The sequence below is a fragment of the Salmo salar genome, unplaced genomic scaffold (assembly GCF_965601325.2).
Source record: "Salmo salar unplaced genomic scaffold, fSalSal1 ptg000221l, whole genome shotgun sequence".
Lineage (NCBI taxonomy): Eukaryota > Metazoa > Chordata > Actinopteri > Salmoniformes > Salmonidae > Salmo > Salmo salar.
Window position 1 is genome coordinate 365001 of NW_027675333.1, and position 15000 is coordinate 380000.

The 15000-nt window shown below is 41.3% G+C and overlaps 1 protein-coding gene and 1 pseudogene across 2 annotated transcripts in view; one reads left to right on the forward strand and one right to left on the reverse strand.

Annotated features, from left to right (window-relative positions):
- The window catches only part of LOC145867153 (tripartite motif-containing protein 16-like), a 14077-nt gene extending 6879 nt beyond the window's left edge, over positions 1 to 7198 (reverse strand). The window contains exons 1-2 of the mRNA XM_082971215.1: positions 6535 to 7198; positions 6006 to 6101 (exon numbers count right to left, since the gene is read on the reverse strand). Of these exons, the coding sequence (XP_082827341.1) occupies positions 6006 to 6101; positions 6535 to 7131 (693 nt within the window). The 5' untranslated portion in view covers positions 7132 to 7198. The remainder of the gene's footprint in view (positions 1 to 6005; positions 6102 to 6534) is intronic.
- A 5402-nt stretch (positions 7199 to 12600) lies between these two features.
- Positions 12601 to 15000, forward strand: part of LOC145867168 (tripartite motif-containing protein 16-like) — a 9686-nt pseudogene continuing 7286 nt past the window's right edge. Inside the window, exons 1-2 of the transcript XR_014383253.1 lie at positions 12601 to 13252; positions 13685 to 13780. The product of XR_014383253.1 is annotated as a tripartite motif-containing protein 16-like (transcript). The remainder of the gene's footprint in view (positions 13253 to 13684; positions 13781 to 15000) is intronic.

Genomic DNA, 15000 nt, shown 5'->3' on the forward strand with positions numbered 1-15000 from the left:
GGCCCACCTGGTTAAATAAAGGACTTGTTCTCAACTGGCCCACCTGGTTAAATAAAGGACTTGTTCTCAACTAGCCTACCTGGTTAAATAAAGGACTTGTTCTCAACTGGCCCACCTGGTTAAATAAAGGACTTGTTCTCAACTGGCCTACCTGGTTAAATAAAGGACATGTTCTCAACTGGCCCACCTGGTTAAATAAAGGACTTGTTCTCAACTGGCCTACCTGGTTAAATAAAGGACTTGTTCTCTACTAGCCCACCTGGTTAAATAAAGGACTTGTTCTCAACAGGCCCACCTGGTTAAATAAAGGACTTGTTCTCAACTTGCCCACCTGGTTAAATAAAGGACTTGTTCTCAACTGGCCTACCTGGTTAAATAAAGGACTTGTTCTCAACTAGCCTACCTGGTTAAATAAAGGACTTGTTCTCAACTGGCCCACCTGGTTAAATAAAGGACTTGTTCTCAACTAGCCTCCCTGGTTAAATAAAGGACTTGTTCTCAACTGGCCCACCTGGTTAAATAAAGGACTTGTTCTCAACTAGCCTACCTGGTTAAATAAAGGACTTGTTCTCAACTAGCCTACCTGGTTAAATAAAGGACTTGTTCTCAACTGGCCTACCTGGTTAAATAAAGGACTTGTTCTCAACTGGCCCACCTGGTTAAATAAAGGACTTGTTCTCAACTGGCCCACCTGGTTAAATAAAGGACTTGTTCTCAACTGGCCCACCTGGTTAAATAAAGGACTTGTTCTCAACTGGCCCACCTGGTTAAATAAAGGACTTGTTCTCAACTGGCCCACCTGGTTAAATAAAGGTGGAATAAAATAAACAGTAATGGCATTACCCCGGCAACACAGAGAAAACATGATGAACAGTCTGTCATTGTAGAAAACGGACAACCCCTCCCCAACTCCCAGGTCAACCCGAGCCAATCAGCTATTGGTGTCCAGGGCTCCATGTAATACCCTCCACTGGATGACCCCTGACCTTTCCAGCACTGGGAGCTTATAGAGCACCCTCCACCTATACCCTGCCATGCTCTCAGCCCCCACAACCCCCTGCCTCTGATGCCCCTTCCCTCCCGCTAAGCCCACCTCCGTACGGTACAGTAGCCTCTGTGCTGCTTTGAGTCAGAACGCTGCCACCCTGCTCTCCAGGTCCACCAAACCCAGTGATCAGTGGTTCCTCCCATCCCCACGGCCCAGGCACCACACCCCCCCTCCTCTCGTGTGGGTCTCAGCAGCTGCCAGGCCCTCAGTACTGCAGCATAGAAATCAGAGACCCCTGTTGTATTGAGTCTCTCAGAGACGACCTCAGAGTTGACAAGGTAAAAATCTGTTGTTCTGCCGCTGAACAAGGCAGTTAACCCATTGGTCCCCAGGAGGCCGTCATTGTAAATAGAATTTGTTCTTAACTGACCTGCCTAGTTAAATAAAGGTTTCATTAAAAAGTCTGGCAATAACTTAACTTTTCATTATTTAGACAGACTCCTCTAAATAATAAATATAATAAAATAACAAAAAAACAGTTAAATGCTAAGTACTATACATAGGTTTTATTTAAAAAATAACAATAGAACCTATTTAGTACTATAATGGTATTTACTAACATAATATTATTACTATAATAGTTTCTAAAGGGGTTCTAGGCTACCCTACCCTAGAATTAGGGTTCAGGATAAAACAGGTTATACGTAGGGTTAGAGTTTCTGTACAGCACTTTGTGACATCTGCTGATGTAAAAAGGTCTTTATAAATACATGAGATTGATTGTTAGGTTCAGGGTATTTAAAGAGATGAACTGTATGGGTTTATATCTCTCTTGCTCCTCCCTGTGGTCTTCTGTGGGAACTACATACCTCATTCACCACACTTGATAGGCTCATAATCTGAGGTAGCAACTGAGTCAGAGCTACAAATCAATGATCTCCACCTATCCATTAGGTTTACAACTCAGTGAACCTGCGCAGCATTCTCTCTATTTGATGTCTACGAACCAACAGATTTCAACGATTATCATATTACCCAGCAGCCATTTAGAAACAAATAAAATAAGGTTATTTCTTTTTTTTGTCTTTCTTCTGACTGTTTAAATCGGCCACATCTTGAAAAAGAGAACAGGGACATGCGATTTGTTGAGAATTTACACCTTTTTATATATATAAAAAAATATATATATACAGTTAACCATGACCAGAACATGTTTAACCTTTGAAGGCTTTGCGCGAACCATCCCTGTAGGTCACTATGATCTATAATCAGGTGAACATTGAGCTTCCTCACCAAGTAGCTGTAACCTAGTTAATAATAAGTTACCTGAGGTAAACCTACAAGGTTAGTTAATAATAAGTTACCTGAGGTAAACCTACAAGGGTAGTTAATAATAAGTTACCTGAGGTAAACAAGGATGGTTAATAATAAGTTACCTGAGGTAAACCTACAAGGATAGTTAATAATAAGTTACCTGAGGTAAACCTACAAGGTTAGTTAATAATAATTACTTCAAAACCACAGCAAACAGCTGGGACATATAGTAATATTATATATATAATATTATATCACTGGGCTCCTCTGTGCTAACAAACCCTGTGTACCACCCCTCCCCTGTTTAACCTTGAATTTCGTTCAGAAAAACACTTCCACATTTAGCAAAACGAACCAACTCTTTACGGATCTGTTCGGTGGTAATAAACGGAGGCAGATTAGACACCACTACTCTTGTCGAAATCAGCACCAACACAACCCCTCACATAAATCATACTGGTAACTAGCCGGGTAACAAGACTCACCTTTTACATTACCACAACCACCGCCTTGTTCATTCTGGATACAGAGTGTATATGTTCCTCTCCCACCTGTTCACCGACCAGGATCAATAATTCCTCCACACCATTCTCCACAACGCACCTGAAGAGACAGCGTTTCTTCTCCACTCGGTTGAGGACATCAAACTACCCTACTCCCTCCTCAACTCTAACCGATAAACAGCGGAAACCGATAAACAAACCCTCCCACCATGACAAAATACATTTGGAAAATAGGCAAAAGAATAGCTGCACTCTTTACGAACGACAAAACCTCACGTTACCAACTTCTTCTTCTTCTATGGTATAATGGCGGTCCTCAAACCAACGTTAAAGGAGCGTGGCGCCTCCTACTGTGCTGGAGTGTGTTCAATCACGGTTTACACCATTTCTAAATCCTCCTACCTAACTCAGTACTTCTGAGAAAATAAAAAAGATCCCTACTAACTTCTAATAGACCCTCCCCCATCCCCCAAATCCCTTCCAACCCCCCATCCAACCCCATCCAACCTCAATGACCCTACACTTCAATCTTTCCCTCTCTTCAACATCCTTACAACAATATAACAACACATGCTCCACCATTTCATTGACAATACCCTCCAGACACAAACCATTCACATGCTGCCAACCAGATGGAAGGACCAGTTCAATGTACAATGTCCTAAACACAATCGAGGAAACACCACCTCTTCCTTCCTAATCTGACCTTTGAACCTTGGTCCACCGACCTTTCTTTGGAGGGCATATAAATGCCGTCCCTTGTGCTCAGAGTCCCATCTCTTCTGCCACACATCTATCAAAATGTCTCTGATCTCACATTTGTCCTCACCTCTACCCAGTGGAACATTAATATATATTATATCTTGTTTTAAAGTTATTTTAGCTAATTAGTCTACAATTTCATTCCATTCCACACCTGAATGTGCTGGGACCCAGCATAATCTCACTACTAGACCCATTCTCTCAATTCTCCATAATAACATTAATACCTCCAATAGTAGGTCACTCCTAATAGATTTACCAGATGATAAACTATTCAATACAGACAGAGAATCTGAGGATACTATAATTCTAACAGGTTGTTCGTCCTCCACCCACTGGAGGACAACTATTATCACCAACAGTTCAACTGAGTACACTGACAGTTCATCTGTTAGTCTTCTACATATCTGCACATCACATTCAGGAAGGTAAACACCTGCTCCTGTGGGCCCACTATCTGGGTCCTTGGATCCATCTGTGAAAAGAGGTAAAAAACCTTAACAACTTCTACCAATGTAATTGTCAACCAGTTTCCCTTTATCACTGACTTCTGACCCAATCTTTCCTTTTGTCTACCAAGGTTAGATCAACAACAGGATCTGGGAGTAACCATGGAGGAACATCTCCTATCACCACAGAAAGGGCCAACCTCCAACTCCCTGAAACTACTCTCATCAGCAAGCTTTCCAACTGTCCAACCAAAACCACTGCCTTGTCTACTAGTATATTCCCAACAGTCATCTAGAACAGTAGCAGTGGGATGCTCAACCTCACAGCCTTTCAACCCAATAAGCTGATGACAATTTATTACGTCGTATATCCAAAGGCATCTCACCTGCCTCAACTGGACTATAATATAAATCCATGATATTATGGGATACAAAATGGGAAAAGGGGAAATTATGATAATACTAAAAAACACCCTTCTAACTAACCCTCCACTACTTTGACCCTATCTGCTCCTGCACCAGGCCAACTAACCCTACACTCATTAAAACCCACTACCCCATTCCACTACTTTGACCCTATCTGCTCCTGCACCAGGCCAACTAACCCTACACTCATTAAAACCCACTACCCCATTCCACTACTTTGACCCTATCTGCTCCTGCACCAGGCCAACTAACCCTACACTCATTAAAACCCCACTACCCCATTCCACTACTTTGACCCTATCTGCTCCTGCACCAGGCCAACTAACCCTACACTCATTAAAACCCACTACCCCCATTCCACTACTTTGACCCTATCTGCTCCTGCACCAGGCCAACTAACCCTACACTCATTAAAACCCACTACCCCCATTCCACTACTTTGACCCTATCTGCTCCTGCACCAGGCCAACTAACCCTACACTCATTAAAACCCACTACCCCATTCCACTACTTTGACCCTATCTGCTCCTGCACCAGGCCAACTAACACTACACTCATTAAAACCCACTACCCCATTCCACTACTTTGACCCTATCTGCTCCTGCACCAGGCCAACTAACCCTACACTCATTAAAACCCACTACCCCATTCCACTACTTTGACCCTATCTGCTCCTGCACCAGGCCAACTAACCCTACACTCATTAAAACCCACTACCCCCATTCCACTACTTTGACCCTATCTGCTCCTGCACCAGGGCAACTAACCCTACACTCATTAAAACCCACTACCCCATTCCACTACTTTGACCCTATCTGCTCCTGCACCAGGCCAACTAACCCTACACTCATTAAAACCCACTACCCCCATTCCACTACTTTGACCCTATCTGCTCCTGCACCAGGCCAACTAACCCTACACTCATTAAAACCCACTACCCCCATTCCACTACTTTGACCCTATCTGCTCCTGCACCAGGCCAACTAACCCTACACTCATTAAAACCCACTACCCCCATTCCACTACTTTGACCCTATCTGCTCCTGCACCAGGCCAACTAACCCTACACTCATTAAAACCCACTACCCCATTCCACTACTTTGACCCTATCTGCTCCTGCACCAGGCCAACGGCCTGGGAGGACGGGACACCACCACTCAACACACCCTGGAACTCTTCTGAAGTCAAATCTAGTATGACCAAATACTTCTCTGCAGCTGCCACCAAAACATATTTTTTTCTGTGATTTACATTCCATTTCTGTGGTACAGTTGATAACCATTTGCTATGAACACTAAGAAGCCAACCTTACTGAAGCATATATCACTGGTTGGCCCATCCCTCTGTGCTGTCACAGATCTACTACTCACAGGGATCCTCTCAGGATCCTTCAGCCTTGACCCATCCTCCTCTACTTTCTTCACTGCCTCAGCAGTGACAACCTGTTCCCAACAGTGGGGTCAGTGGGATTGGATAGGGGCCCCTCTACCTCTCTCTCTCTCTCTCTCTCTGACTGGAGGAGACAGGTGAAATGGTGTGTCTCCTCTGGTCAACAATACTCACCTTGAGAGACTCCACAGCCTGTTGGAGCTCCTTCAGCTCCTTCTCTCTCTCCTGGAATCTCTGCTGGACCTTCTGCTGACTCATCCCCAGCTGCCTCTGTGGAGAATCACTCTTCAATGAGCTATCAAGCTTTATTAGTCCAGTAGATCAATAGTATAGTAATGTGACATAGGGCCCATAGAGAGGAAGATCTAAAAAAATGGATGGTCCATTTACTAAATGATATTTATTTGTTGCTATGTGAATGATTATAGTTTTTATGGTAGGACTACATGTATCAACAGGTTGAGACTGAACTTTGGACTCATAAAAGGCCATTCAGAATGATAATAGTGTTTGACATTATAAAATGGTGATACATCTGGAGAATCTGGGTTAACATATCAATATACTCAAGGTTTGTGTTCATATTTGTTCTGCTGAGGATCCATTTCATTTCAATGATCTCATATTCAAACAGCCTTAGTTCCTACTGTATCTTTAATTCTTTGTTTATCAGACAGTCACCAATAAGTTGTTCTGGTCTTACCTGTTTCTCAGTCCTCTCTGCTGCAGCTGACACTGTATCATGGCCTTTATGTTCATCCATTGTACACAGATAACAGATACACTGCTGATCGGTACGACAGTAAACCTCCAGCAGTTTGTCATGATGAGAGCAGATCTTCTCCTGTAGTTGTGCGGTGGCTTTGACCAGCTTGTGCCTCTTCAAAGCAGGAGATTCGTAGTGAGATTGGAGGTGAGTCTCACAGTAAGAGGCCAGACACGCCAGACAGGACATGAGTGCTTTCTGCTTTCTGGTCCCAGTGCAGACATCACACGCCACATCTCTAGGTCCAGCATAGCACAGAGCAGGAGGGGGAGCAGCCTGGAGTCCTGTCTTCTTCAGTTTCTCCACCAGCTCAGCCAACATGTTATTTTTACTCAGCGTAGGCCTCGGACTGAAGGTCTGTCTGCACTGAGGACAGCTATAGACCCCTTTCAGAACATCCTGATCCCAGCAGCCCTCAATACAGCTCCTACAGTAACTGTGTCCACAGGGGATGGTGACTGGTTCCTTCAGTAGATCCAGACAGACAGAACAACAGAACTGGTCCTGGTCCAGCAGAACTCCCTGTTGAGCCATTTGGACGGTTGTTCACTCTCACACAGACAGACGACACAGAGACTCAGATCAGTTTCGTTTCCTCAGAAGAGAGTTTGTGGGAGGGGGAGGGATTTCCTGGTTCTGCCAGAGGGGTGGGGTTAGAGGGAGGGAGGGGTTAGAAGAATGCAGGAAGAGAGAGAGGAACTGCATGCAACAGCAAGAGTGAGACAAATAGTTTTGTTCCAATGTTAGAGCCTTTAACATGGAATAAATGACATAATGAATCTTAAAATGTGAGTTGTTAGAATATATGAAGGGTAACAGTTTTCTATGAAGTACGTATGTATCATTATTTTAATCACCTTTATAATGCCTTATAAATCAATAAGTCCTGAGGAGGTGTGATATATGGTTATTATACAGAACCACGGCTAAGGGCTGTTCTTAGACAAGACACAACACGGATTGAGAATTATCTAACACTTTCAACAATACAATCACATTTTATTTTATTGGTTTCATACACATATTTATCAGATGTTATTGTGGGTGAAGTGAAATGCTTGTGTTCCTGGTTCCAACAGTGCAGTAATATCTAACAATGCTTGTGTTCCCAGCTCCAACAGTGCAGTAATATCTAACAATGCTTGTGTTCCCAGCTCCAACAGTGCAGTAATATCTAACAATGCTTGTGTTCCTGGCTCCAACAGTGCAGTAATATCTAACAATGCTTGTGTTCCCAGCTCCAACAGTGCAGTAATATCTAACAATGCTTGTGTTCCTGGTTCCAACAGTGCAGTAATATCTAACAATGCTTGTGTTCCTGGTTCCAACAGTGCAGTAATATCTAACAATGCTTGTGTTCCCAGCTCCAACAGTGCAGTAATATCTAACAATGCTTGTGTTCCCAGCTCCAACAGTGCAGTAATATCTAACAATGCTTGTGTTCCCAGCTCACAGAGGGCAAATCTAAAAAGTCAATGAAAATATTAGGACAAGCAATGATATATATATATATATATACACTGTGTACTGTGATGTGATGCATAGACAATTTGGAGTACATCTGTAGTATATCTGAAGAATAGTAGATGTACAGTAGTAGTTATATAGGATGAACCATGACTGGAATACAGTATATACATATGAAGTGGACAGCAGTAGTTATATAGGATGAACCATGACTAGAATACAGTATATACATATGAAGTGGACAGCAGTAGTTATATTGGATGAACCATGACTAGAATACAGTATATACATATGAAGTGGACAGCAGTAGTTATATAGGATGAACCAGGACTAGAATACAGTATATACATATGAAGTAGACAGCAGTAGTTATATAGGATGAACCATGACTAAAATACAGTATATACATATGAAGTGGACAGCAGTAGTTATATAGGATGAACCAGGACTAGAATACAGTATTTACATATGAAGTAGACAGCAGTAGTTATATAGGATGAACCATGACTAGAATACAGTATATACATATGAAGTGGACAGCAGTAGTTATATAGGATGAACCATGACTAGAATACAGTATATACATATGAAGTGGACAGCAGTAGTTATATAGGATGAACCAGGACTAGAATACAGTATATACATATGAAGTGGACAGCAGTAGTTATATAGGATGAACCAGGACTAGAATACAGTATATACATATGAAGTGGACAGCAGTAGTTATATAGGATGAACCAGGACTAGAATACAGTATATACATATGAAGTAGACAGCAGTAGTTATATAGGATGAACCATGACTAGAATACAGTATATACATATGAAGTGGACAGCAGTAGTTATATAGGATGAACCATGACTAGAATACAGTATATACATATGAAGTGGACAGCAGTAGTTATATAGGATGAACCAGGACTAGAATACAGTATATACATATGAAGTGGACAGCAGTAGTTATATAGGATGAACCAGGACTAGAATACAGTATACTGTAGGTTCTCCTGTCTTACTTTCTGTCATGTTGAGATGGGTTCTTCTTGAGAGAACTAACCCAAAATTAGTCGAAAGGCTAAGTGATTCTCTTCCTGAGAAGAAGCTGACAGCCTTCAAACAGAGCAAAAAAAGTGGTCCCAAACAATATGTCAAAATGAATAAAAAAATGATACAGCTGTCTTTAATAAGATCAAACTGAACTAACTGCTATCTTGAAATGTTGAAAAAGTGTTTTTAAATAGGCATCATATCATTTGAAAATTAGTTGAAAGGCTAAGTGATTCTCCTCCTGACAAGAAGTTGACAGCCTTCAAACATAGTGCAAAAAAAGTGGGCATGAACATAGAATATTTTTGGGTCAAAAAAAATAATATACAGCTGTCTTTAATAAGATCAAACTGAACTAACTGCTATCTTGAAATGTTGAAAAAGTGTTTTTAAATAGCTCAGTCTTATCACTCAATATGAGTCAAAATCTGTCACTTCCAGGACTGCTCATTTTGTAAAAAATGAAAAAATGAAAAAAATAACAACTCACAGCTGTGTTAATAGACCCAACTCAAACATCTGCTATCTTGAAATGTCCAAAAAAGGTATTTAAAAATGGCCTACCAGACATCTTCTTGAGAGAAGATAAGGTCAGGGATCTCTCTGGTCACCCACAAAGCCATTTCCTCCTTTGGCCGTCTCTCCTTCCAGTTCTCTGCTGCCAATGACTGGAACGAACTACAAAAATCTCTGAAACTGGAAACACTTATCTCCCTCACTAGCTTTAAGCACCAGCTGTCAGAGCAGCTCACAGATTACTGCACCTGTACATAGCCCATCTATAATTTAGCCCAACTACCTCTTCCCCTACTGTATTTATTTATTTAGCTCCTTTGCACCCCATTATTTCTATGTCTACTTTGCACTTTCTTCTACTACAAATCTACCATTCCAGTGTTTTACTTGCTATATTGTATTTACTTTGCCACCATGGCCTTTTTGCCTTTACCTCCCTTATCTCACCTCATTTGCTCACATTGTATATAGACTTATTTTTTTACTGTATTATTGACTGTATGTTTGTTTTACTCCATGTGTAACTCTGTGTTGTTCTATGTTGTCGAACTGCTTTGCTTTATCTTGGCAGGGGCGCAATTGTAAATGAGAACTTGTTCTCAACTTGCCTATCTGGTTAAATAAAGGTGAAATAAATAAAAATGTATATACTGTATTCCAGTCCTGGTTCATCCTATATAACTACTGCTGTCCACTTCATATGTATATACTGTATTCTAGTCATGGTTCATCCTATATAACTACTGCTGTCCACTTCATATGTATATACTGTATTCTAGTCCTGGTTCATCCTATATAACTACTGCTGTCCACTTCATATGTATATACTGTATTCTAGTCCTGGTTCATCCTATATAACTACTGCTGTCCACTTCATATGTATATACTGTATTCCAGTCCTGGTTCATCCTATATAACTACTGCTGTCCACTTCATATGTATATACTGTATTCTAGTCATGGTTCATCCTATATAACTACTGCTGTCCACTTCATATGAATATACTGTATTCTAGTCATGGTTCATCCTATATAACTACTGCTGTCCACTTCATATGTATATACTGTATTCTAGTCCTGGTTCATCCTATATAACTACTACTGTCCACTTCATATGTATATACTGTATTCTAGTCATGGTTCATCCTATATAACTACTGCTGTCCACTTCATATGTATATACTGTATTCTAGTCATGGTTCATCCTATATAACTACTGCTGTCCACTTCATATGTATATACTGTATTCTAGTCCTGGTTCATCCTATATAACTACTGCTGTCCACTTCATATGTATATACTGTATTCTAGTCCTGGTTCATCCTATATAACTACTGCTGTCTACTTCATATGTATATACTGTATTCTAGTCCTGGTTCATCCTATATAACTACTGCTGTCCACTTCATATGTATATACTGTATTCTAGTCCTGGTTCATCCTATATAACTACTGCTGTCCACTTCATATGTATATACTGTATTCTAGTCCTGGTTCATCCTATATAACTACTGCTGTCTACTTCATATGTATATACTGTATTCCAGTCATGGTTCATCCTATATAACTACTGCTGTCTACTTCATATGTATATACTGTATTCTAGTCCTGGTTCATCCTATATAACTACTGCTGTCCACTTCATATGTATATACTGTATTCTAGTCATGGTTCATCCTATATAACTACTGCTGTCTACTTCATATGTATATACTGTATTCCAGTCCTGGTTCATCCTATATAACTACTGCTGTCCACTTCATATGTATATACTGTATTCTAGTCCTGGTTCATCCTATATAACTACTGCTGTCCACTTCATATGTATATACTGTATTCTAGTCCTGGTTCATCCTATATAACTACTGCTGTCTACTTCATATGTATATACTGTATTCTAGTCCTGGTTCATCCTATATAACTACTGCTGTCCACTTCATATGTATATACTGTATTCTAGTCCTGGTTCATCCTATATAACTACTGCTGTCCACTTCATATGTATATACTGTATTCTAGTCCTGGTTCATCCTATATAACTACTGCTGTCCACTTCATATGTATATACTGTATTCTAGTCATGGTTCATCCTATATAACTACTGCTGTCCACTTCATATGTATATACTGTATTCTAGTCCTGGTTCATCCTATATAACTACTGCTGTCCACTTCATATGTATATACTGTATTCTAGTCATGGTTCATCCTATATAACTACTGCTGTACATCTACTATTCTTCAGATATACTACAGATGTACTCCAAATTGTCTATGCATCACATCACAGTACACAGTGTATATATATATATATATATATATATATATATATATATATATATATATATATATATATATATCATTGCTTGTCCTAATATTTTCATTGACTTTTTAGATTTGCCCTCTGTGAGCTGGGAACACAAGCATTGTTAGATATTACTGCACTGTTGGAGCTGGGAACACAAGCATTGTTAGATATTACTGCACTGTTGGAACCAGGAACACAAGCATTTCACTTCACCCACAATAACAACTGATAAATATGTGTATGTAACCAATAAAATAAAATGTGATTGTATTGTTGAAAGTGTTAGATAATTCTCAATCCGTGTTGTGTCTTGTCTAAGAACAGCCCTTAGCCGTGGTTCTGTATAATAACCATATATCACACCTCCTCAGGACTTATTGATTTATAAGGCATTATAAAGGTGATTAAAATAATGATACATACGTACTTCATAGAAAACTGTTACCCTTCATATATTCTAACAACTCACATTTTAAGATTCATTATGTCATGTGTTCCATGTTAAGGGCTCTAACATTGGAACAAAACTATTTGTCTCCCTCTTGCTGTTGCATGCAGTTCCTCTCTCTCTTCCTGCATTCCTCTAACCCCTCCCTCCCTCTAACCCCACCCCTCTGGCAGAACCAGGAAATCCCTCCCCCTCCCACAAACTCTCTTCTGAGGAAACGAAACTGATCTGAGTCTCTGTTTCGTCTGTCTGTGTGAGAGTGAACAACCGTCCAAATGGCTCAACAGGGAGTTCTGCTGGACCAGGACCAGTTCTGTTGTTCTGTCTGTCTGGATCTACTGAAGGAACCAGTCGCCATCCCCTGTGGACACAGTTACTGTAGGAGCTGTATTGAGGGCTGCTGGGATCAGGATGTTCTGAAAGGGGTCTATAGCTGTCCTCAGTGCAGAGAGACCTTCAGTCCGAGGCCTAATCTGAGGAAAAATAACATGTTGGCTGAGCTGGTGGAGAAACTGAAGAAGACAGGACTCCAGGCTGCTCCCCCTCCTGCTCTGTGCTATGCTGGACCTAGAGATGTGGCGTGTGATTTCTGCACTGGGACCAGAAAGCAGAAAGCCCTCATGTCCTGTCTGGTGTGTCTGGCCTCTTACTGTGAGACTCACCTCCAATCTCACTACGAATCTCCTGCTTTGAAGAGGCACAAGATGGTCAAAGCCACCGCACAACTACAGGAGAAGATCTGCTCTCATCATGACAAACTGCTGGAGGTTTACTGTCGTACCGATCAGCAGTGTATCTGTTATCAGTGTGTGATGGATGAACATAAAGGCCATGATACAGTGTCAGCTGCAGCAGAGAGGACTGAGAAACAGGTAAGACCAGAACAACTTGTTGGTGACTGTCTGATAAACAAAGAATTCAAGATACAGTAGGAACTAAGGCTGTTTGAATATGAGATCATTGAAATGAAATGGATCCTCAGCAGAACAAATATGAACACAAACCTTGAGTATATAGATATGTCAACCCAGATTCTCCAGATGTATCACCATTTTATAATGTCAAACACTATTATCATTCTGAATGCCCTTTTATGAGTCCAAAGTTCAGTCTCAACCTGTTGATACATGTAGTCCTACCATAAAAACTATAATCATTCACATAGCAACAAATAAATATCATTTAGTAAATGGACCATCCATTTTTTAGACCTTCCTCTCTATGGGCCCTATGTCACATTACTATACTATTGATCTACTGGACTAATAAAGCTTGATAGCTCATTGAAGAGTGATTCTCCACAGAGGCAGCTGGGGATGAGTCAGCAGAAGGTCCAGCAGAGATTCCAGGAGAGAGAGAAGGAGCTGAAGGAGCTCCAACAGGCTGTGGAGTCTTTCAAGGTGAGTATTGTTGACCAGAGGAGACACACCATTTCACCTGTCTCCTCCAGTCAGAGAGAGAGAGAGAGAGAGAGGTAGAGGGGCCCCTATCCAATCCCACTGACCCCACTGTTGGGAACAGGTTGTCACTGCTGAGGTAGTGAAGAAAGTAGAGGAGGATGGGTCAAGGCTGAAGGATCCTGAGAGGATCCCTGTGAGTAGTAGATCAGTGACAGCACAGAGGGATGGGCCAACCAGTGATATATGCTTCAGTAAGGTTGGCTTCTTAGTGTTCATAGCAAATGGTTATCAACTGTACCGCAGAAATGGAATGTAAATCACAGGAAAAAAAATATGTTTTGGTGGCAGCTGCAGAGAAGTATTTGGTCATAGTAGATTTGACTTCAGAAGAGTTCCAGGGTGTGTTGAGTGGTGGTGTCCCGTCCTCCCAGGTCGTTGGCCTGGTGCAGGAGCAGATAGGGTCAAAGTAGTGGAATGGGGTAGTGGGTTTTAATGAGTGTAGGGTTAGTTGGCCTGGTGCAGGAGCAGATAGGGTCAAAGTAGTGGAATGGGGTAGTGGGTTTTAATGAGTGTAGGGTTAGTTGGCCTGGTGCAGGAGCAGATAGGGTCAAAGTAGTGGAATGGGGTAGTGGGTTTTAATGTGTGTAGGGTTAGTTGGCCTGGTGCAGGAGCAGATAGGGTCAAAGTAGTGGAATGGGGGTAGTGGGTTTTAATGAGTGTAGGGTTAGTTGGCCTGGTGCAGGAGCAGATAGGGTCAAAGTAGTGGAATGGGGTAGTGGGTTTTAATTAGTGTAGGGTTAGTTGGCCTGGTGCAGGAGCAGATAGGGTCAAAGTAGTGGAATGGGGTAGTGGGTTTTAATGAGTGTAGGGTTAGTTGGCCTGGTGCAGGAGCAGATAGGGTCAAAGTAGTGGAATGGGGTAGTGGGTTTTAATGAGTGTAGGGTTAGTTGGCCTGGTGCAGGAGCAGATAGGGTCAAAGTAGTGGAATGGGGGTAGTGGGTTTTAATGAGTGTAGGGTTAGTTAGAAGGGTGTTTTTTAGTATTATCATAATTTCCCCTTTTCCCATTTTGTATCACAAAATATAATGGATTTAGATTATAGTCCAGTTGAGGCAGGTGAGATGCCTTTGGAGAATGGTGTGGAGGAATTATTGATCCTGGTCGGTGAACAGGTGGGAGAGGAACATATACACTCTGTATCCAGAATGAACATGGCGGTG